General features: G+C 51.9%; 1 protein-coding gene across 1 annotated transcript in view; it reads left to right on the forward strand.

The window, feature by feature from the left end:
• Epha10 (EPH receptor A10) overlaps nucleotides 1–19,718 on the forward strand; it is a 36,371-nt gene extending 16,653 nt beyond the window's left edge. Inside the window, exons 6-17 of the mRNA XM_051171393.1 lie at nucleotides 1,509–1,642; nucleotides 6,036–6,207; nucleotides 9,141–9,249; nucleotides 15,272–15,330; nucleotides 15,449–15,574; nucleotides 16,485–16,670; nucleotides 17,122–17,183; nucleotides 17,390–17,593; nucleotides 17,852–18,001; nucleotides 18,284–18,477; nucleotides 19,069–19,224; nucleotides 19,405–19,718. Of these exons, the coding sequence (XP_051027350.1) occupies nucleotides 1,509–1,642; nucleotides 6,036–6,207; nucleotides 9,141–9,249; nucleotides 15,272–15,330; nucleotides 15,449–15,574; nucleotides 16,485–16,670; nucleotides 17,122–17,183; nucleotides 17,390–17,593; nucleotides 17,852–18,001; nucleotides 18,284–18,477; nucleotides 19,069–19,224; nucleotides 19,405–19,519 (1,667 nt within the window). The 3' untranslated portion in view covers nucleotides 19,520–19,718. The remainder of the gene's footprint in view (nucleotides 1–1,508; nucleotides 1,643–6,035; nucleotides 6,208–9,140; nucleotides 9,250–15,271; nucleotides 15,331–15,448; nucleotides 15,575–16,484; nucleotides 16,671–17,121; nucleotides 17,184–17,389; nucleotides 17,594–17,851; nucleotides 18,002–18,283; nucleotides 18,478–19,068; nucleotides 19,225–19,404) is intronic.
• The last annotated feature ends 697 nt before the right edge of the window (nucleotides 19,719–20,415 follow it).

Consider the following 20,415-nt stretch of genomic DNA (forward strand, 5'->3'; position numbering starts at 1 on the left):
TGTATAGCGAGCACGGTACCCACCGAGCCATCTCAGCAGCCCTTCGCTCTCGAGCTCCATCAGCCTTTCATCTGACATATCTCTGAGGGGCCAAAATGGAACCGTGTCCTACTGTGCATCCCTTGGCCATGTGATGCTCTTGACAAACAAAGTTCAAACATAACATTTGTCGCCTCCCCCTGTCCCTGCCCCTGCCCCGCCCCCAATCTGAGTCCACAAAGGGCTTTGCCACCTCCTAGGAAGCCTCATTGCTCCTTTCACTTTTATGCCAGGTCCAAGTGAATTCAGCCCGAGGCACTGCTGGGGGCAAAAGAGAGTACTCTCCTCAGAATCGGCTGTGCAGCAGCGGAGTGTCAGGCTGCTATTGTCCAGCTCACAAAGACACTGCTTTTTTCAAAGGGTCAGGCACTGGGGAGAAGACTAAAGGCTTTTTCAAGCTATTTTTAGGATGGGAGACAGTACTGCTCTGTAGGTAGTGTAGCCCAGGGTTCACTACAGCCATGTGTGGTCCATCCAGTCCCACTGGCTTTACAGAGGTTAAAAATACAGCACTGCCTCCCTGGGCCCTATACTAGCAATCTTGGCTCTCAACTGTGGCTTTCAGTTCCTTCTCTGTCCATAGGTATCTTTGGAATTTCAGAGGGCAGAGACAGGACCTACGGGGACAGGTATACCACGTGGGACCAGAAGCCATAGTCAAGCCCTTGTCAAAGGGCAGATCATATGTTTCCTGTCTCCACTTCTGCCCTTTGCTGTCTGACATCTATTTTTCCCAACTCCCCGGTGTCCCGGAATCTGACACTGCTTTTCCCGCTATTTTATGGACCTCTTTGCAGTACAGGACATTGCTGATCAGCAGCTGCCTGGCTGGTGAACTTGGTCAAGCCCTTGACTGTGCGTCTCATCCCAAGCCCTTCAGATACAACTCTTCATGTCCTCTGTGAACTCTTTATAGGGTTTTCCACGTCAACATCATGCCATCCCAGAGCACAGATGCCTTTGTGTCTTCCCAATTCAGCCACCTTTTATTTGTTTTTCTTGCCTGGTTGCTCCAACGAGAGCTTTAAGCACTGTAGCGGAGTTTCCAGCCTTCCGTTCTTGAGTGCGATATTCCCTGTGGGCTTCGGACGTTTGCGCTTTATCATGTCGGGGTGATTTCCTTTTAATACCTGCTTGTCTGCAGCCATACCCACCATGAACAAGCCAATCTGGGCTACACAATTTCTTATGTCTTCAAACCACAGACCCGAGGCTGGAGGATTAGAAACAAGCAGGATGAGGGAAACTGGGTAGAGGGAAGGCAAGCAGCGCTTTCCCTCCCAGTAAGCAATGAAGGTGAGAGAAGCCTCTGGTCCCACAGAGACTCAGCCCCTCAGGCCCCCTCTCCACCACAGGCCACGCCCACATCTAACCCTGCTCCCACGTGCATGCCCCACCCCTCCTGCCCCCACCCAGATCTTGTGGGGCAGTGGGTTCAGGAGAGCATCCCCTGCTCTGCTTACTTTCAGCACCCTGGGAGGAGGATGAAATCCGTAGGGAGCGCGTGGAACCCCAGAGCGTGTCCCTGTCATGGAGGGAGCCTGTCTCTGCTGGAGCTCCGGGAGCCAATGGCACAGAGTATGAGATCCGCTACTATGAGAAGGTGAGTCTCGTGGCTGGAAGTTGGTTGGAGGCCGGCCTGCCTACCTTCTTCCTCATTCCAAACACAGCCTGGGTCTCCGGAGGCCCTTTGTTCCTCCTCTCTCTCCTTCCTCACTCATGGACAGCTCCAGTCCACCTCATTGGTTTGGAATTTAGCAGAGATTTAAGAGTGCGCTGTAGGGCAGGTCTGTTTTGCCTAGCTGAATTTAAAGATCTGCAGACTCCTTTGTAAAGGAAAGGCACACAGAGATACCCATGTCCCTCAGCTTGCACATCGCCAGGCCGGAGGGGAATGTTCCAGAGTGGGGGTCTGCACTCCTGTGGCTTACTATAAGAGAGTGTGAGTGGTATGCCAATTATTAAATTTATACATCCCTATGTATTTTAAATACATACAAACTCGACCTGGCGTGGTGGCCCACACACCTTTATTCTCAGCAATCGTGAAGCAAAGGCAAGTGGATCTCTGAGTTCCAGGCCAATAAACAAACAAACAAACAAACAAATACGCATCATCAACTCCACAAAGCTATTTATTTATTTATTGGTATTTCGAGACAGGGTCTCTCTGTGTAGCCTTGGCTGTCCTGGACTCACTTTGTACACCAGGCCGGCCTCGGACTCACAGCGATCTACCTGCCTCTGCCTCTCAAGTGCTGGTGTGCACCACAAGGCCCTGCCACAGAGCTATTTTTATTTGTGAGAGAGGGTCTTGCTTTGTAGCCCTGGCTGACCTTGAATTTATAACATTTCTCCTGCCCTGGCCTCTAGAGTGGTAGGGCCAAGATCCCCAGCTTCCCATACAGCAAACAGTCCCTCAGGAGATACATTTTGTTTGCTTTGAAACAGGCTCTCTCTGTGGAGCCTGAGTTGGTCTGGGATTCACTCTGTAGGCCAGGCGGGCCTTGTTCCTTGACCCTCCAACCTCTGTCTCCCCAGTGCTGGGGTTATATGTGTGCACCACAGTGTCTGATTTGGGTTTCATAAGACACTTTCACTGTTTGTTTGTTTGTTTGTTTTGAGCAGAGTCTCACTCTGTAGACAAGGCTAACCTCAAACTCACAGGGATCTTCTGCTTCCTGAGTGCTGGGACTGAAGGTGTGCGCCACCACAGCCGGCCTTTGGCTGAGTTTTAAGCCTCTTCTCCCTACTCCCATCACGGGCTGGCTCAAATGCCCCTCCTCACAGATAGCCTTACATCCTCCTCTTTTCTTGGTGGTTTATTTACTTTTATTTTGAGATTGGGTCTTAAGCAGCCCAGGCTAGACTCCTGCCTTCACCTCCCAAGTGATAGGATTACAGACATGTGCCTCCATGCCTGCCTTTCTCTCTTTGTATGCATATTTTGAGATTGGGTCTTGGGTAGCCCAGGCCAGACTCCTGCCTCCACCTCCCAAATGATCAGATTACAGGCATGTGCCTCTGTGCTTGCCTTTCTCTTCTCTCTCTCTTTTTTTTTTTTAAAGGTGTATTTATTTATTATTATGTATACAGTGCTCTGTCTTCATGTACACCGCAGGCCAGGAGAGAGCATCAGATCACATTATAGATGGTTATGAGCCACCAAGTGGTTGCTGGGAATTGAACTCAGGACCTTTGGAGGAGCAGTCAGTGCTCTTAGCCTCCGAACCATCTCTCAAGCCCAGCCTTTCTCTTCTTGTATGCATTTTTAATCTGTGGTTTCAGTTCAGCTGAGATTTAGTGAATGGAGTTATTTCCCAATCCAAGCTCTCTTTCCCCATCAATTTGGTGTCTTTAACTCTGAGACCTGATCGGCTATGAGACAGAGCCTCACTTTTATGCAAAATAATTCATTAAAGAGAAACTTCTTCCTGAGTGTGACAGAATTCCACTCCCTCTGCAGCAGGTAGAGAGCTTTGCTGAATCAGATAATGGCTTTGATTACTAGAAGTTTGTTGAGAGCTGTGACAGTTGGCATGTCCAGGAAAAAAAATTAGGGTCACTGAGTCACTTTGGATGCTTGGGCCTGCCCTGCATGCCCAGGATGGGGAGCTGTTGGTTGAGATAGAGAAGCATGGAGGAGGGGGAGCAGCTGACTGAGATAGAGAAGCATGGAGGAGGGGGAGCAGCTGACTGAGATAGAGAAGCATGGAGGAGCGGGAGCAGCTGACTGAGATAGAGAAGCATGGAGGAGCGGGAGCAGCTGACTGAGATAGAGAAGCATAGAGGAGGGGGAGCAGCTGACTGAGATAGAGAAGCATGGAGGAGCGGGAGCAGCTGACTGAGATAGAGAAGCATGGAGGAGGGGGAGCAGCTGACTGAGATAGAGAAGCGTGGAGGAGGGGGAGCAGCTGACTGAGATAGAGAAGCATGGAGGAGCGGGAGCAGCTGGGGCTGCATGACGAGTATGGGCTTGCTCTGTATGAGGCACGTCAGCCATCTAGGTGGACTTCCTGTATGTCTGAAGATCAAAGCTGTGGGCTAGAGAGATGGGGATGGGGGAAATACTTTGAACATGGAGATGGCAGCTGAGGAGGGGGGTGTGCCTGTGAGAAGAGTGGCCAGGGCAGGAGCCCTGGTGTTTAGGTGACAGCAGTGAGGGGCACTGGACGAGAGCAGTGTATGCAGCAGGTACCTAGAAAAGACACACAAAGTCAACATTTAGTTGTCTGAGCTTGGACAAGAGTCTGGAGGCTGAGCTGCTGGATGCCCCCCAGGCCCTTAATCAAGGACTGTGAATGGACATGCTGGGGACAGGGGCCCCTGAAAGGAGCATAAGTACCAAAGGGCTCTATTTGAGATGCATCTGGGTCACCACCAGGTAAAGACAGACACTCAAGACTTTTCCCTGGAGCCAAAGTGCCTTTTGTATCAACCTCCCACTTCACTTCAGCCCGGCCACCTATGCAGAAGAGCTTGCTCATAGCTCATGCGGTACCCACCCCACTTTGCCAGCCCTACAGCCAATGCTTGTCTTTCTAGGTGAATTCGTTACTTACATCGATATGATGAAATGCCAGAGGGGAACAACCTGAGCAAGGAAGGGCTTCTTTTAGTTCAGAGTTTGATGGTGCAGTTGACCCCGGTGGGGAAAGGCAGCTGCTGTCTGCAGTCAGGAAGTGGAGAGACCAACGCTGGTGCTCAGCTCATAATCTCCTTTTTACTGGTTCCAGGCCCTTGGGGTGGGGGGCTGATCTCACATGCATTCAGAGTGGGTCTTCCCTCCTCAGCTGACATCTACACAGATACACCCAGAGACTCCATACCCCGTTAGGTTGACAGAGACTGTGAACCCTAATGGGCCGGGAAGATGGCTGAGAGAGTAAAGCCCTTGCAGTGTGTGGATTGCTCAACACTGGGGACACAGTGACAGAAAGATCCCCAGCGACATCCACACAGACAGACTCACATGCATACACATACACACACATGCATGCAAACAATAGGCAGACACACACAGCATATACACACAAGCGCACACACAAACACACAGGCACACATACAGAGGCAGACACAAACCCAGAGGCTGTCACACACACAGAGGCAGTCACACACACAGAGGCAGTCACACACACAGAGGCACACAGGCACACATACACATACGGAGACAGACACACACAGAGAGGCACGCATATACATACACACGCACAACAGGCAGACACACACAGAGACAGGCAAACACACACACGTGCACACTCATACAAAGGCATACACACACACACACACACAGATGGACATAAATTAACCATTACACCAAAGCTTGTTTAACTGTTTGGAGGTTTAAGGGAGAGTCTGGTGAGTTCTTTTTTTTTTTTTGGTCTGGTGAGTTCTTATGGTTACCGTCTGCCCTGTGGCCATTAATGTCATTGTCAAAAGAAAATGAGGACCCAGACTACAGGCAGGCAATCAACTTTCATTCTGTGGGTGTGGCAGGAACTCTAATAAGATGTGGGCAGGAACAAATGATGAGAGGATTTTGGGGTGTTGGGTATACTGGGGTACAGCAAAAGACAGACCCGAAGGATCTAAAAGTGCCAGCCTGGCCCCTTCCTTAACAAAGAGAGGGAAATGGTGACTGGGGGTGAGGGGTGGGTGGAGGGGGGGACTGCATAACAGCTGCATGGGACCCAGCCAAGTGGCGGGCAGCAAGGAGGCCCTCACCAGCCATGGTCAGCATTTTCCCCTGTCTCCAGCTAAGCAAGTCTTTACCCCCTGGAGCCCAGGCTCATCTGTGAAACAAAACAGCAAAGCTGATAACATAATCCTTGCTCTCCTCTGGCCTATTATGGGATGAGTCTTGAGGAGAGAGGCACTAGGGATCCTATGCAGGAAAGCTCTGCTGTCTCTCAAGGTGATCTGGGTCAGGTTCCCTCACCCAACTTAAAGGTGGTCTCCTTCCTGGGTCTTGGGCCTCACTGCTCCATCCTCTCCAGGGCCAGAGCGAGCAGACTTACTCCACAGTGAAGACAGGGGCACCGGCTGTCACTGTCACCAACTTGAAGCCTGCTACAAGATACGTTTTTCAGATCCGGGCAGCCTCTCCAGGGCCCTCATGGGAGGCTCAGAGCTTCAGCCCAAGCATCGAAGTGCAGACCCTAGGGGAAGGTAGGTGGAGTGCTTGGTGAGGCGGGGCGGGGCGGGGTGGGGCAGGGCCAGGCGGCTGCTGGATGCTGGCAGCAAGTAGAAAAAGGGCAGGGATTAAGTGTATTATTGGGAAGGGAGCCACAGAAGAGCTGCCTCACTCACGCCTTTAAGCCCAGCACTTGGGAGGCAGAGGCAGGTGGATCTCTGGGTTTGAGGCCAGCCTGGTCTATAGAGCCAGTTCTAGGACAGCTAAGGTTACACAGAGAGACCTTGTCTTAAAAAAACCAAAAGAAGAAGAAACAATAACAACAACAACAACAAACAACAACAAAAAAGCCCAAAAAACAAACAAACAAACAGAGCCAATTCTCAAAGAAAGTGAGATTCACCTACAGAAACTCCCTGGCAGCATCCCTGAAGCACTGAGAGCTGTCCCTGCATGGGCCTTGGAGACAGCGGTAACACCTGTCAGCAGCTGCTCCCCTCTTTGGAGGCTCCATCTTTGGTGAAACATCCTGTGTTAACCGCCAAGATCCAGATGAATAGCTGAGCTGCAGGCCTATAATCCCAGCACTTGGGAGGGAAGGGAAGAGAAACCAAGAGTTTGAGGCCAGCCGGGGCTGTGTGAAATCCTGGCTCAAGAAACAAGAAAGAGGGGCTGGAGAGATGGCTCAGCGGTTAAGAGAACGGACTGCTCTTCCAGAGGTCCTGAGTTCAATTCCCAGCAACCACATGGTGGCTCACAACCATCTGTAATGTGATCTAATGCCCTCTTCTGGCCTGCAGGTGAACATGAAGACAGAACACTGTATATGTAATAAATAAATAACACTGTATATATAATAAACAAATCTTAGGAAACAAGAAAGGAAGGGGGAGGGAGAAAAGGAAGGGAGAGAGGAGTGAGTTGTGTGTGAGTGTGTGTGTGTGTGTGTAAATCGCAGCTCAATAAAGCAACAACAAAAGAAAAGCTGAACTTTAGAATTCCGGCTTCCTGGTACTATCCCACCGTTCCCCCATTCCCTCTCAGTGTGAGTGCCAGCAGCGTGGCTCCCTCTTTGTTGCTCAGCCTGCTGCAGGGCGCAACCCTCAGGATCTCACCTCTATCTACCCTGTGCAGTTCATGGAAGTATTTTCCCCAAGAAAGGCGGCTCTCCCCAAGAGCCATTCTGGCACCAGCTGTCAAGATAAGGATTCTCCCCCAACCTGCTATCCAAGATAGGAAACGCTGGGAGCCCAAAGGGAGGTGAAGAGGAAACGTGGCGGGGAGATCCTGTTCCTGGAAGGAGCCCCTGTTCCTGCACACCTTGCTGGGATGCCCGGCTGTGTTTGGCCTGGGGCAGAACCTGGGAAAAGGAGATTTCCTGGCGCGGTGTCTTGAGGCTGGGGGATATTTGAACAAGTGGAAGTGAGTAGGGAAGGCATTTGCGTGGAGGATGCATCGGAGCCAAAGTCTACGTCACCACACATGCCCCGGTGACTGGCCACATTACCCGTTGTCCTCAGGCTTGAGCCATCCTCCTCCTCCTCCTCCTCCCCAAAGCTGCCACAGGCAGCCAGTTAGTGTCCTGTGCCTCCCCTTCCTAATAGTTATTCTGAACTCCCCTGTCTCACACACCTCCTTTCCATCTTCACTCCCAAGCCCACAGGTAGCCTCTGGTCTTTCCTTTCCAGCCAGGCAAGGGACCTGTCTACCACTCCTAAGGAGCCCCAGCATAATTCCTCCTCCTTATCCTGCATCTGGGGCTCTCCAGCTGTGCCTTTCCAAGCTCTCTCCATTCCCGGACTCAGCTTCCTGTCTGTTATCCTCTGCCTCTGTACAGTGTGTCCTTCAATCCTGTGGGCTGCTTGCCATTCCATTCCCCAGGCCTCATTTGTGCATATGGGCTTGGGGTGCACAAGTCCAGGCACCCATACCCCCTTCCTGACCTCAGGAAGCACTGGCCTGTGCTTGGCTCCACTCCATTGTTTCTGGTTGTTTTTCCCCCTATAGTTAAATATTGTTATTTTGTCTCCTCCCCCTCCCCCCCCACCCCCCCACCCCACCCCCAGGGCTAAGGACCGAACCCAAGGCCTTGCGCTTGCTAGGCGAGCACTCTACCACTGAGCTAAATCCCCAATCCCTACAAATTGTTTATAAACATTTAGCTTTGTCTCTCAGTCTGGGCCTGTGCACTTCTTTAGGCAGATTGGGGTCCTGTGGGTATCTGTTCAGTTTCAAAGCTGCTTTGGCATTAGGCAGAGGGTTTGGGGGACAGGTTCCAATCTTGGGCTCATCTGGGTGTGGTGACACATGACTGTAATCTCAGCACTTGGGAGGTGAAAGCAGAGAGAGGGTCAGGAGTTCAAAGTCATCCTTGGCTACCTGAGTGGAGGCCAGCTGAGGCTATGTGGTACTCCATTTCAAAAACAAAACACCCCTCCCCCCCCCACAAATCCTGCGTTTACCAGTTAAGAGCAATGTGATTTTAGATAAATTAAGTAACTTTTCCTCAACCTATCTCCTCCACCTGAACTGAAGACAGTACACTTTACAGGATTGTCGTAGTGAGACAGTGTAGTCTAGTCAGGCACGAAGCAGCCTGTCTTAGACATTGGTGTTGGTGGTGACTCTGTGCTGGGAAAGGAACTTGGAAAGAGGCTGTGACCCCACAGAGCTTCTGCAAGTGTCCTGCCCTCTCGAAAGGCATAAGGGGGAGGCCAGCCCCAGCTGCCCAGACTCGTCCCTCCTCTCAGACCTGGGCTGCAGGAGAGAGGGCCCTGCTTGCAAGCATAGCTGTTTGGGACTCCAATTATCACACTCTGGGTGTTGGGGCTACTGTGTGTCAAGGGGATGAGGGAGCCTCCAAGTGGCTGGGACAAAAATCTCTTGCCTTGGTGCTCGCCCAGGAACCTAGTCCTTTGCCTGTCTCAGCCCTTTTTTGTTTTTTGTTTTTTTGTTTTTTTTCCTCTAGTCGCCTCGGGATCCAGGGACCAGAGCCCAGCAGTGGTTGTCACCGTGGTGACCATCTCAGCTCTCCTGGTCCTGGGCTCTGTGATGAGTGTGCTGGCCATCTGGAGGAGGTAGGTAGCTGGTTTCATCCTGGTGACTTCTGGAGGGTTCTGTCCCCACGTGTATAAAATATGAGTATCTCTCTCTCTCTCTCTCTCTCTCTCTCTCTCTCTCTCTCTCTCTCACACACACACACACACACACACACACACACACACACACACACACACACACAATTACAGACTCAAGCCATCAGGGAACAAACACCAGCCTAGCACTTGGGTGGTGGATGTGGTGGTGGTGGTGGTGGTGGTGGTGGTGGTGTGTGTGTGTGTGTGAGTGTGTGTGTGAGGGGTTCAAGCCCTACTTCAGCTATGTATAGAATTTGAGGCCAGCCTGGGCCACACAAGACCCTGATCTTACTTCCCTTCCCTTCATAAAGACAGTGGTGTGGCCAGCAGGGCCCCTCCCCCACACGCTGCTCACGCAGCAGCTGCAGGCACTGCAGCTAGCTCAGCCGTACTGGGATGAAGGGGATTTAGCTCCTTAACTCATTAAATGTCAGAAGGCATCGCTGAGGGTGGAATCAAGCTCCAGCTGCTCCGGTGTGATTAGGATTCTCCCGAGGCCCCCAACTCTGGCCCCTAAGGGATCTGGAGCCCCTTGAACACAAGGAAAGAGAAGAAGTCAGTAAGTGGGTGGGAGGGAGGGAAACTTATCAGTCTGAGCCACGTCCCTCCTCCTGCTCCGAAAAAGCTTGCAGGCAGAGAAAGGGTAGGGGGGAAGGAGGGGAGGGGAGAGTGGAAGAAAGGGAGTGTGGCTGAGTCTAGTTGAAAGAAGATTCCATTTCCTTTGCATGAATCAGAGGCTCCTGCGGTGTGTGTTCCCCACTCTGCCCAGGGCCATACTGCTATGCCCAGAGCACCTGCCCCCCCCACTTCACTCCCCCCTCACCCCCCCGGGGGGGGGCTATGCTAGGTAGAGCTAGTGGGTTGGAGTTGATTGTAGAGGAAAAGCCGGCTGGCTGGAGAGCCACCTGTGGGCCAGAGGGACAGTGAGTGTTTCTTTGATACTGGCTATTTGCATGGCTTTGACCAAAGCACTGGGAGTGATGAAGGAGAGGTGACTGCCTTGCAGCTCTAGAAGCTGTCTGTGTCCGGGCAAGGTGGACCAAGAAGACAGGACAAGCTGGGCATAGTGGTGCACGCCTGAAATCCCAGTACTCAGGAGGCAGAGGCAGGTGCATCTCTGTGAGTTCAAGGCCTGCCTGGATCTATTTAGAGAGTTCTAAGATAGCTATAGCTCAATAGAGAGAGACCTTGTCTCAAAAAGGGTTTGGGGGAGGAAGAAGAGGAGGAGAGGAAGGACAAGAGCAGGGAGTACCTTCCTTATGGAGCTTAGCTTTAGGATCATGTTCTGGGCCTGTTGGAAAAGCAACAAAGGGCAGCTGCTGGAAGCATCTCATCCTGGCTTTAACCATCTGGGCTGTGGAGGCAGGGGCAGAGAGAGACAGGTGTCCTGGAGTAGGCCAGGGGCAGCTACGGGCCACCTACAGACTTCAAGTCAAACTGCCCTTTGGTGGGGGAGAACCAGGAGGGAAGTGACCATACTAAGTAATGGATTTAATTACAAGAATTTCTTTTTAAAGGTTTATTTTTATTTATGTGTGTTTTCAATTAATTAATTAAATTGTTATTTTTTAAATGTATGAGTGCTCTGTCTGCATGTATACCTGCATGCTAAAAGAAGACATAAGATCGCTTTATAGATGGTTGTTTGTTTTGTTTTGTTTTTTGAGACAGGGTTTCTCTGTGTAGCCTTGACTTGCTTCGTAGACTAGGCTGGCCTCGAACTCACAGTGATCCATCTGCCTCTGCCTCCTGAGTGCTAGGATTAAAGATGTGCGCCACCACACCTGGCTCCCTTTATAGATGGTTGTGAGCTACCAATTGAACTCTGGAAGAGCAGCCAGGGCTCTTAATTGCTGAGCCATCTCTTGAGCCCTTTCAGCATATATCTCTGTCTCTATACACACACACACACACACACACACACACACACACACACACACACACACACATATATATATATATATATATATATATATATATATATAGAGAGAGAGAGAGAGAGAGAGAGAGAGAGAGAGAGAGAGAGAGAGAGCGTGTATGAAGGCATCAGATCCTCTGGAGCTATAGTTACAGATGGCCACCTAATGTGGGCACTAGGAACTAAACCCTCTAGTTCTCTGGAAAGAGGACCAAGCCATCTCCCAGCCCTCATTATAACATTTCATATAGACTTTGTTTCACAGTTCACTTTTAATTCTGGTTGCCCTGTCGCTCTCAGCCTTCCCTCATCTCTACTCATCTTGCCTGGCTGTTCCCTGCCATGTGTAGGAATCCCATCAGTCATCACTCTCGGTGACTGCAGCAGCCACTGGGTGGCCTGCCTTGCCTCTCGGTCTCTCCAGGTTTTATTCCTAAGGCCCCTCTCTTCTGTCTCTCGTAGCCCCCTGGCCATTCCCTTTGGAATGTCCTACCATCAGGTGGATAACACAGTTCTTCTACTCTGGGCCTGCCAAGGCCATGACCTTGCCACTTACTCTCTCAGCTGCATCTGCTGCCCTAACCTCCAGCATCATCCATGGCCCCTTGATATCTCACTATCGAGGCTGGAAACCTGTCTGCCTTACATGGTTTTTCATTTCTTTGCCCTAGAGAAGGAGCCTTCCTCTTAGACAGGATTAGTCCCTTCTACCTCAAATGGATCCCTACCTCCTCTTACCACCTCAGTAACACATTACTACTTATAACCCCCCCCCCCCCCCCGATAAGAGCACTGTGTCTTAGTTACTTTTCTACTGCTGTGCTAAGACCATGACCAAGGCAACTTAGAAGAGAGAGTCCATGAGCAGTAGCTGACAGCTTACATCTGACCCACAAGCACAAGGCAGAGATGGAGAGAGCTAACTGGGAATGGCACGGGGTACTGAAACCTCAAAGCCCAACCTCAGTGACACACCTCCTCCAATGAGGTCACACCTACTCCCACACCTCCTTGATCCTTCCCAAACAGTTCCACCAACTGGGGAATAAAGCATTCAAATATATGAGACTATGGGGGCCATTCTTACCTAAACTACCACACAGTGACGTTTAGTCAATGTGTTAGCCATCTACTGCTGTAACAAAATGTACAAGATAGTCAACTTATAAGAAAGAAAAGTGCTGGGCATGGTGGCGCACGCCTTTAATCCCAGTACTCAGGAGGCAGAGGCAGGTGGATCTCTGTGAGTTCGAGGCCAGCCTGGTCTACAAAGTGAGTCCAGGACAGCCAAGGCTACACAGAGAGACCCTGTCTCGAAAAACCAAAAAGAAAGAAAGAAAGAAAGAAAAAAAAGTTTTTTGGGGGGCCCACAATTTCAAACGTTTGGTCTGTGGTCATTTGGCCTTGGTCCTGTGGGTGGCAAGTCATCATGGCAGGAGCTTGAAGCAGAGGCAGCTGCTCACTTCATTGGCAGCCAGGAAACAACAAATCAGGAAGGGACTGGGGTCACAATATTCTCCTGAAGGGCATGCCCTCTCTAGGGCAAGCTATAACCTTTCTCCAAGACAACAGCTCCCAAAACTTTCATCACCTTCTTCTTCTTCTTCTTCTTCTTCTTCTTCTTCTTCTTCTTCTTCTTCTTCTTCTTCTTCTTCCCCTTCTTTTCCTTTTCCTTCTTCTTCTTCTTCTTTTGTTGTTGTTCTTTTTTGTTTTTAATTTTTAAAAATAATTTTATTTATTTTTATTCTATGTGCATTGGTGTTTGCCTGCATGTATATCTCTGGGAGGATGTCAGATCCTGGAGTTACAGGCAGTTGTGAGCTGCCATGAGGGTGCTGGGACTTGAACTCAGGTCCTTTGGAAGAATACTCAGTGCTTTTAACCACTAAGACATCTCTCCAGCCCCCTCATCACCTCCTTTTATCACCCTAGGCTGTAGACCAAATCATTTAGCACTCAAGCTTTGGGGAACAGTTCAAATCCATACTATAAGATAGAAGTGGTGTCATACACCTTTGAGGTCAGCCTGATCTACAGATGGACTTTCAAGACAGCCAGGAATACACGGTGAGGTCCTGTCACAAAACAACAAAACAAGAAATGAACAAACAACCCCCTTCCACACTATATCAGTAAGCTCTTCACTGGCATGGTGCTGTTAGGCAGGGATGTCTTTATTATGATTTTATTACATTGACAAAAAACAAAAACAAAAACAAAAACAAAAAATGAGCCACTCAGTCCCACAGCCACTGTGTGGGGATGCTTGGATGCCAGAGCAGTCGGATTGCAAAGGGGCGAGCGTCAGAGTCCTTTGGTGTCACTGTCATCCAGGATACACCTCTTTTGCAAAGTGTTTCCCAACCCTTCTTCCTGTCTTCACACGGGCCTGACACCATCCCTGCTTTCTCTTTCCTTGGTGCTTGTGACAGCTCAGCTCTTGGTCCTTCTATTCCCCTCCTGCAGATTTCTTCCCCGCAATCCAGCCTAATTTTTCCCAGACCCTCCCTTTCAGGCTCCTTAATCTCCCTGGGCAAAGTTCATAGCCCCCGTGCTTGTATTTTCAGAGCGGATGCACCTTCCAAGCTCCAGAAACATCCATCAGATCCCCACCCCACCCCTAGATTCCCCTGCAGCTCCCACCACCCCAGGAGCTCGGATATCTGGGCCTGAACTTTCCCCTGCTCTGCTTGGCAGTGGCTCTCTGGGCAACTCCTCACTCTTCTGGCGACCTGCAATCTCCAAGCCCTGTGGTCCTGTCCTCTTCTTGTCCCACCACAGTTCTCTCGCCTCTGTCCAGGATTGGCCACCTACTGCCATCTCCTGAGGGGACTATAGAGTGGCTTCCTTTTGAATCTTCTTTCTCAAGTTCAAGCTGAAAGAAAACCATATAAAATGTAAATTGAATGAGGGCATCACCTGCTCGCTCACTCAGGGTCCCCAGGGGCTTCCTTTTGCTCCCAGTGCAAAAGCCAGAACCTTCTTGAGGCCAGGGAAGCCCTGCTCCAGGGCGCCAGATCCAGACTGCTGTGGGCTTTGCCTCTGGCTCGGAAGGACCAGCCTGTGATTCCTGAGAGGGCAGCATGGGGCTCTGTGCCACCAAGTGTAGACTTGCACAGCTTTGGGGCTTGTCCCAAAGCAGAAAAACCACCAGAAATGGCTTGAAGGGCTAGAGATCTGGGTATAGGGTTGTCATGTGCTGAGGGGAGGAGGTAGCCAGACTGCAAACCACAGAGAAGCAACTGAGGCAGCAAAGAGTGAAGAAAGAAGGGGAGGAGAGGAGGGCAGAGAGGAAGGAAGAAAAGAGAACTTTCAGTGGAGGTGACTCAGTGGGCAAAAGCACTTGCCTTCAAGTTTGGTGACCCCGAGCTGAGTCTCTGGGACTCACACGGTGGAAGGAGACAAACAGTTTCCACAAGTTGTCCCCTGACCTGCATAGGAGTGCCAAATTATAGCACGTGCACAAACACACATTCACACACACACACACACACAGAGATGGGTGGATAGTTGTTTAAAGTTCATTATGTTAAAAAAAGAAAGAAAGAAAAGGGTGTGTGTGTGTTATAAAATGGCTTAGTGAGCCAGGCATGGTGGCACACACCTTTAATGTCAGCACTTGGGAGGCAGAAGCAGGTGGATCTCCGTAGGCCAGCCTGGTCTACAAAGTGAGTTCTAGAACAGCTGAAACTACACAGGGAAACCCTGCCTTGAAAAACCAAAGCAGCCAACCAAACAAAACAGTGGCTTAATGGATAATGGCAGGAGGCAAGAACCCACAAGGTGGAAGGAAACAACCAACTTGTGTAACTTGTCCTCTCAGCAACACATACACACACTAAAGAAATAAATGAATAAATCTAAAAAGAAATTAAAATTAAAAACGAAAAGAAGCCTCCCAGCCAGCAGGATGAGAAAGCCCCTCCCCAGAAGGGGCACAGAGCTTTTCTTTCTGAAGGGACCAAGAGGTGCTGCCCTGGGCGCTGGTGAAGTGGGAAGGGCTGGGGGGTCGCCTGGTGAAAGGATGCCTCTGCGTCCCCACAGGCCCTGCAATGGCAAAGGAAGTGGGGACGCCCACGACGAAGAGGAACTGTATTTCCACTGTGAGTTGTCCGTGCCACACAGACCTCCGTTTTTTGGCCCCTTCCCAGATGTTACCTCCTGTTACTCCAGCAATGAGACCCCTTTCCTCAGGCTTTCTTTCTCTCCCTGTGTTGTCAGTCAAAGTCCCGACACGCCGCACCTTTCTGGACCCCCAAAGCTGCGGGGACCCGCTGCAGGCTGTGCATCTGTTCGCCAAGGAGCTGGATGCCAAAAGCGTCACCCTGGAGAAGAGCTTGGGAGCAGGCAAGCTCTGGACCCTAGAAGCCTCCATTCATCAGGGAGTTCCGCCCACTGGATAAACCCCACCCACCAGGCAACACCCACTGGGGGAAAGCCTGACATCTCGGCTATTCGCCCCACCCCACCCCCAACATCCTTTCAGCCAACTTCCTCCCAAACAAGTCCCCACCCCATGGCCAGAAGCCCGGCCTCTGCACTGAGGGTACCCCCCCCCTCCAGGATGTTCCTCACCCACCAGAGGTGTCTGTCTGTGGCTCTGCCCTCTCTCTGTTCCCTAGGTCACTGTGGGACTTTCTGCATAGTCTCTTAGTTAGTCCAAGGCTTTTCTGGGACAGCGAGGAGAGGTCTTTAAAGGAAACTGTGGTCCAGACTCACCTTAGATCTGACCATGGATTAGCTGAGTGACCCAGAGACTCATCCTCTTCTGCTCTCAGTCTCTCGCCTGAAAGGTTGAGGTGAGAACTCCCCAGGCTCAGGGCAGGACATTGCTGGCTAAGCATCAACCTGCTTCTGATGGTTCATAACTTGTGCACCAAGAAACAGGCCTCGTCCAGAAACCCTCAGAAGAAGCCGGGAAGGAGCTGTAGGGCAGAATAGATGTCATCAGCCGCCCCGCCCCCCCAACCTCCCCTGCCCTCAAGCACCCCTACCCCGCACGCTGTGCTGCGTTTAAGGACCTTTGATGGGCAGGCGCATGCACAGTTACTATCTCTGTTGCAAGAAGGACACTAAAGCCAAGAGGAAAGGAAGAAATGAAGTCCAAGGTTGCAATGCTGGTACTCATGGTGCTGGGATTTGAACCCAGGAGCTTCCCACAGCAAGCTAGAAATGACTCCATGACCCAGAGTCACCTTATCCTTGGTTCAGCCTATCCCATTTGCTGGCAGGAGGCTGAGGTGCTGTTTCTTCACAGGGCGATTTGGGGACCTGTGCTGTGGCTGTCTGCAGCTGCCTGGTCGCCAGGGGCTGCCCGTGGCCGTACACACTCTGAGGGACGGTTGCTCTGACTCACAGAGGCTCAGCTTCCTGGCTGAGGCCCTCACCCTGGGCCAGTTTGACCACAGCCACATTGTGCGTCTGGAAGGCGTTGTCACCCGAGGTAGGCCTTGGCACTGCACGTTGTCCCTGTACTTAGCCGGGGGTACTGGGTGGGCTGCCCCTCTGGGCTGTGGAGGTGAGCCCAGGCACAACCTTACTTGGCCTTCACTTTAGTGACTCAGGGTGGCCCCTCTCTTGGAGTGGCCATGCTGACCCTGAATGACCTTTTCCAATTTGCAGTGACCTTTGGGAAATGGGTCACTTTCCCCTTGAGTGGTCTTTCTTAGCTGACTCCTTATCCTTAGCTCTGACTTTGGCCTCGGTCCCACTATGGTGGACTTTTTTGTATCTCAGCACTGGAGTGGGTGGTGGGTGGGGCTAGGTGCATGGCAAGATTAGAAAACTTGACTTTGCTTCTAGCTGTCTTGGCTGAGGTAAAGCTGGTGGTTGGGGTTGGGGAGTGTGAACATACATAAAGCCTGCAACTTAGTGTGTCTGCATCCTGGACACAGGAAATCCCTTGATGATTGTCACTGAATACATGAACCTGGGGGCCCTTGATGACTTCCTCAGGGTGAGTGGTTGGAGCCCTGGGTGGGAGAGCACCAATGGCGTATTTTTCTTGGTCCTTCCCTTTTCTCTTGGGGCCTGGGGTTACCATTGCTCCCACTGGACAGGCCAACCTGATGCTTGTGGTCCACTGATCCCAGAGGGACTTTTGGGGACTTCTGGGTGATCCGAGTGTACAGCCTTGGCTTCGGTCCCTCACCCGGTCCACAGCATCACGAAGGGGAGCTGATGGCCGCGCAGCTGATGGGTCTGCTGCCTGGGCTGGCGTCGGCCATGAAGTATCTCTCAGAGATGGGCTATGTTCACCGGGGCCTGGCAGCCCGCCGAGTGCTCATCAGCAGTGGCCTCATCTGTAAGATCTCTGGCTTTGGGCGGGGTCCCCGGGACCGAGCCGAAGCTGTCTACACCACCATGGTGAGCAGCTCCCTTCTCTGGGCCCACCTGCCACTGCTTCTGAGGGCTACTCCCAGCAGACCCATGGTCTCCACATCACTGCTCGGACTCCTTCCCTGCTGCTGGGGGTCATTCCCTACCAGGCCCCTCCCCCAAACCCCACCGTCAACTGGGCATACTCCTCAGAAGTGAAGGGGTAGGGGTAAGGCATGTGGGACTGGCTGTGGGTACTGGTGACTCAATGCTCTCCTGCCCTGCCCCGCCCTGCCCTATCTGTAGAGTGGCAGGAGCCCGGCACTCTGGGCAGCTCCTGAGACACTTCAGTTTGGCCACTTCAGTTCTGCTAGTGATGTATGGAGCTTTGGCATTGTCATGTGGGAAGTGATGGCCTTCGGGGAGCGGCCATACTGGGACATGTCTGGACAAGACGTAAGTGGCCTCTGTGGCTCCAGCTCCCTGACCTCTGTCCGCTGACGTCTGATCTCTTAGTTTCAGACATCTCTTTCATTCCCATCCTGCCCAGAGTCATCCTTGGATGGTGGGATGGTGGTGGTGGTGGTTGGTGGTGATGGTGATGGCGGTGATGGTGATGGCGGACGGGGTGTGTGTGTGTGTGTGTGTGTGTGTGTGTGTGTGTGTGTGTGTGTGTGTGTTTGTGTGTGTGTTGGGCAATCCGAAGTATCCTGTCTGCTCCCCATCTCCGGAGCCCAGGTGATCAAGGCTGTGGAGGATGGCTTCCGGCTGCCCCCCCCCAGGAACTGTCCCTCCCCACTGCACCGACTGATGCTTGACTGCTGGCAGAAAGACCCTGGTGAGCGGCCCAGGTTCGCCCAGATCCATAGCATCCTGAGCAAGATGGGGCAGGAGCCAGAACCTTCCAAGTGTGCTGCGACCACCTGTCTCAGGTACATCCTCACCAACCCCCAAGCCAGACGAGTCAGCCACACTACCACCCTTGTCTATAAACACTCTCCCAAGCCCATTGCCTGGAAAGATCTGACATTCCCACCTGTTTCAGGCACATCTCACCTCATGCCCTGCGTTTTACCCTTTAATTGGCTCAGCTCCCCACCAGCTTGAGTACCCTGATCTTCAGGGCCTTTTGTGTGCCCATGCGAAGCACATTCACCACTGGGCATGGGCACCTTCCTTTTCCCCTCATCCTTTCTTCTTTTTTTTTTTTTTTTTTTTTTTTTTTTTAAAGTATTCTTTTCTTTTAATATTTATTTATTTATTTATTTATTTATTATGTATACAGTATTATGCCTGCATGTACTGCATGCCAGAAGAGGGCACCAGATCTCATTGTGGATGGCTGTGAGCCACCATGTGGTTGCTGGGAATTGAACTCATGACCTCTGGAAGAGCAGTCAGTGCTTGTAACCGCTAAGCTATCTCTCCAGCCCCCCACCCCCACCCCCCCCATCCTTTCTTGAGCTGCTTCTCAAGAGAGTGACTGGGTCTTATGCCCTGGCTGTGGCTTCTCTGCTCCCCAGGCCACCCACACCCCTGGCGGACCGTGCCTTCTCCACCTTCCCCTCTTTTGGTTCTGTGGGTGCCTGGCTGGAGGCCCTGGACCTGTGCCGCTACAAAGACAACTTCTCTGCAGCGGGCTATGGGAGCCTGGAGGCCGTGGCTGAGATGACAGCCCAGTGAGTCTAAGGAGCCAGGATTCAGGGAACCCAAGGGAGCCCCTATCTAGGCGAGAAGGCCCCTACCTATCCTGGTGCTGGGTCTTTCCCTGTCCAGAGAAGGGGAAGGAGAGGGTTGGCTTCCGTGGGAGGCATAGGAGAGGGATTGAGTCAGTTGTGGGTAACTGTTCCTCGTTGCAGGGACCTGGGGAGTCTGGGTATCTCTTCCACTGAGCATCGAGAAGCCCTCCTGAGTGGGATCAGCGCCCTGCAGACTCGAGTGCTGCAGCTACAGGGTCAGGGGGTGCAGGTGTGAGCAGCCCAACCCTGCCCAAGGACCTGCAAGCTACGCTCCCTTGGGTGGGAGGAGTGCTCTCTTACTCTTCGTGGGCCCTGAGCTGGTTGGTACCACGTTGTCCCCCCATTTCATAATTCTTCTCAACACCTTGCTGACCAAGTGGTCCTAAAAAGAGGTTCAGATCCCTGGAGAGGACCCCAGAGAGAACAATAGGAAGACAGGGTTTCAAGGGCAAAGTCGGTTGGGGAGGACAATTTCAATCATCCGTCCTGGCTCAGGCTTCTTGGTCTTCCACAGTCACTCGGGGTTAGGCCTAATTGCTAGGCATCTCATTTCCCCAGAGAGCTTTTGACCTGCTAGGCAGTAAGGGTCCCTGAGAGAGGGAGGGAGGGGGAGGGAGAGAGAGAGAGAGAGAGAGAGAGAGAGAGAGGCCCATTGGTTCTGGCACGGACCACAGCTGCCTAGGCACCTGGACCAGTGGGTAGTATCCCTTACTACTTGCGCCTTGGCTAGGTCATCTGAACCTTGGTGCCAAGGCCCTAGCAGGCCTATGGTGCTGAGCTCAGGGACTAGACACCCCCTCACCCCCCCCCCACTCCCCAGGCAGATGCCTTGGGGTTGGCAGCTCAGGATGAGGGCTAGCCTCCTAATAGGTAACAAACTCTTGGTGCTCGCCCTGGGCCCAGCTGTCTCATTTGTTTTGGAAGTGAGTCGAAAGAGCACAAGGGGAGGGCTTGCTCTGCGTTCTGGAGGGTGAAGAGGAAGAGAGAGAGAGAGAGAGAGAGAGAGAGAGAGAGAGAGAGAGAGAGAGAGAGAGAGAGAGAGACCAAGGAGGGAGTGGGTGTGACAGGCTGGTCCAACCCCACCATCTAGATAGAGAAGTCAGAGCCTCCAGATTCAGAGCCAGGGCTGTG

The sequence above is a fragment of the Acomys russatus genome, chromosome 29 (genome assembly GCF_903995435.1).
Source record: "Acomys russatus chromosome 29, mAcoRus1.1, whole genome shotgun sequence".
Lineage (NCBI taxonomy): Eukaryota > Metazoa > Chordata > Mammalia > Rodentia > Muridae > Acomys > Acomys russatus.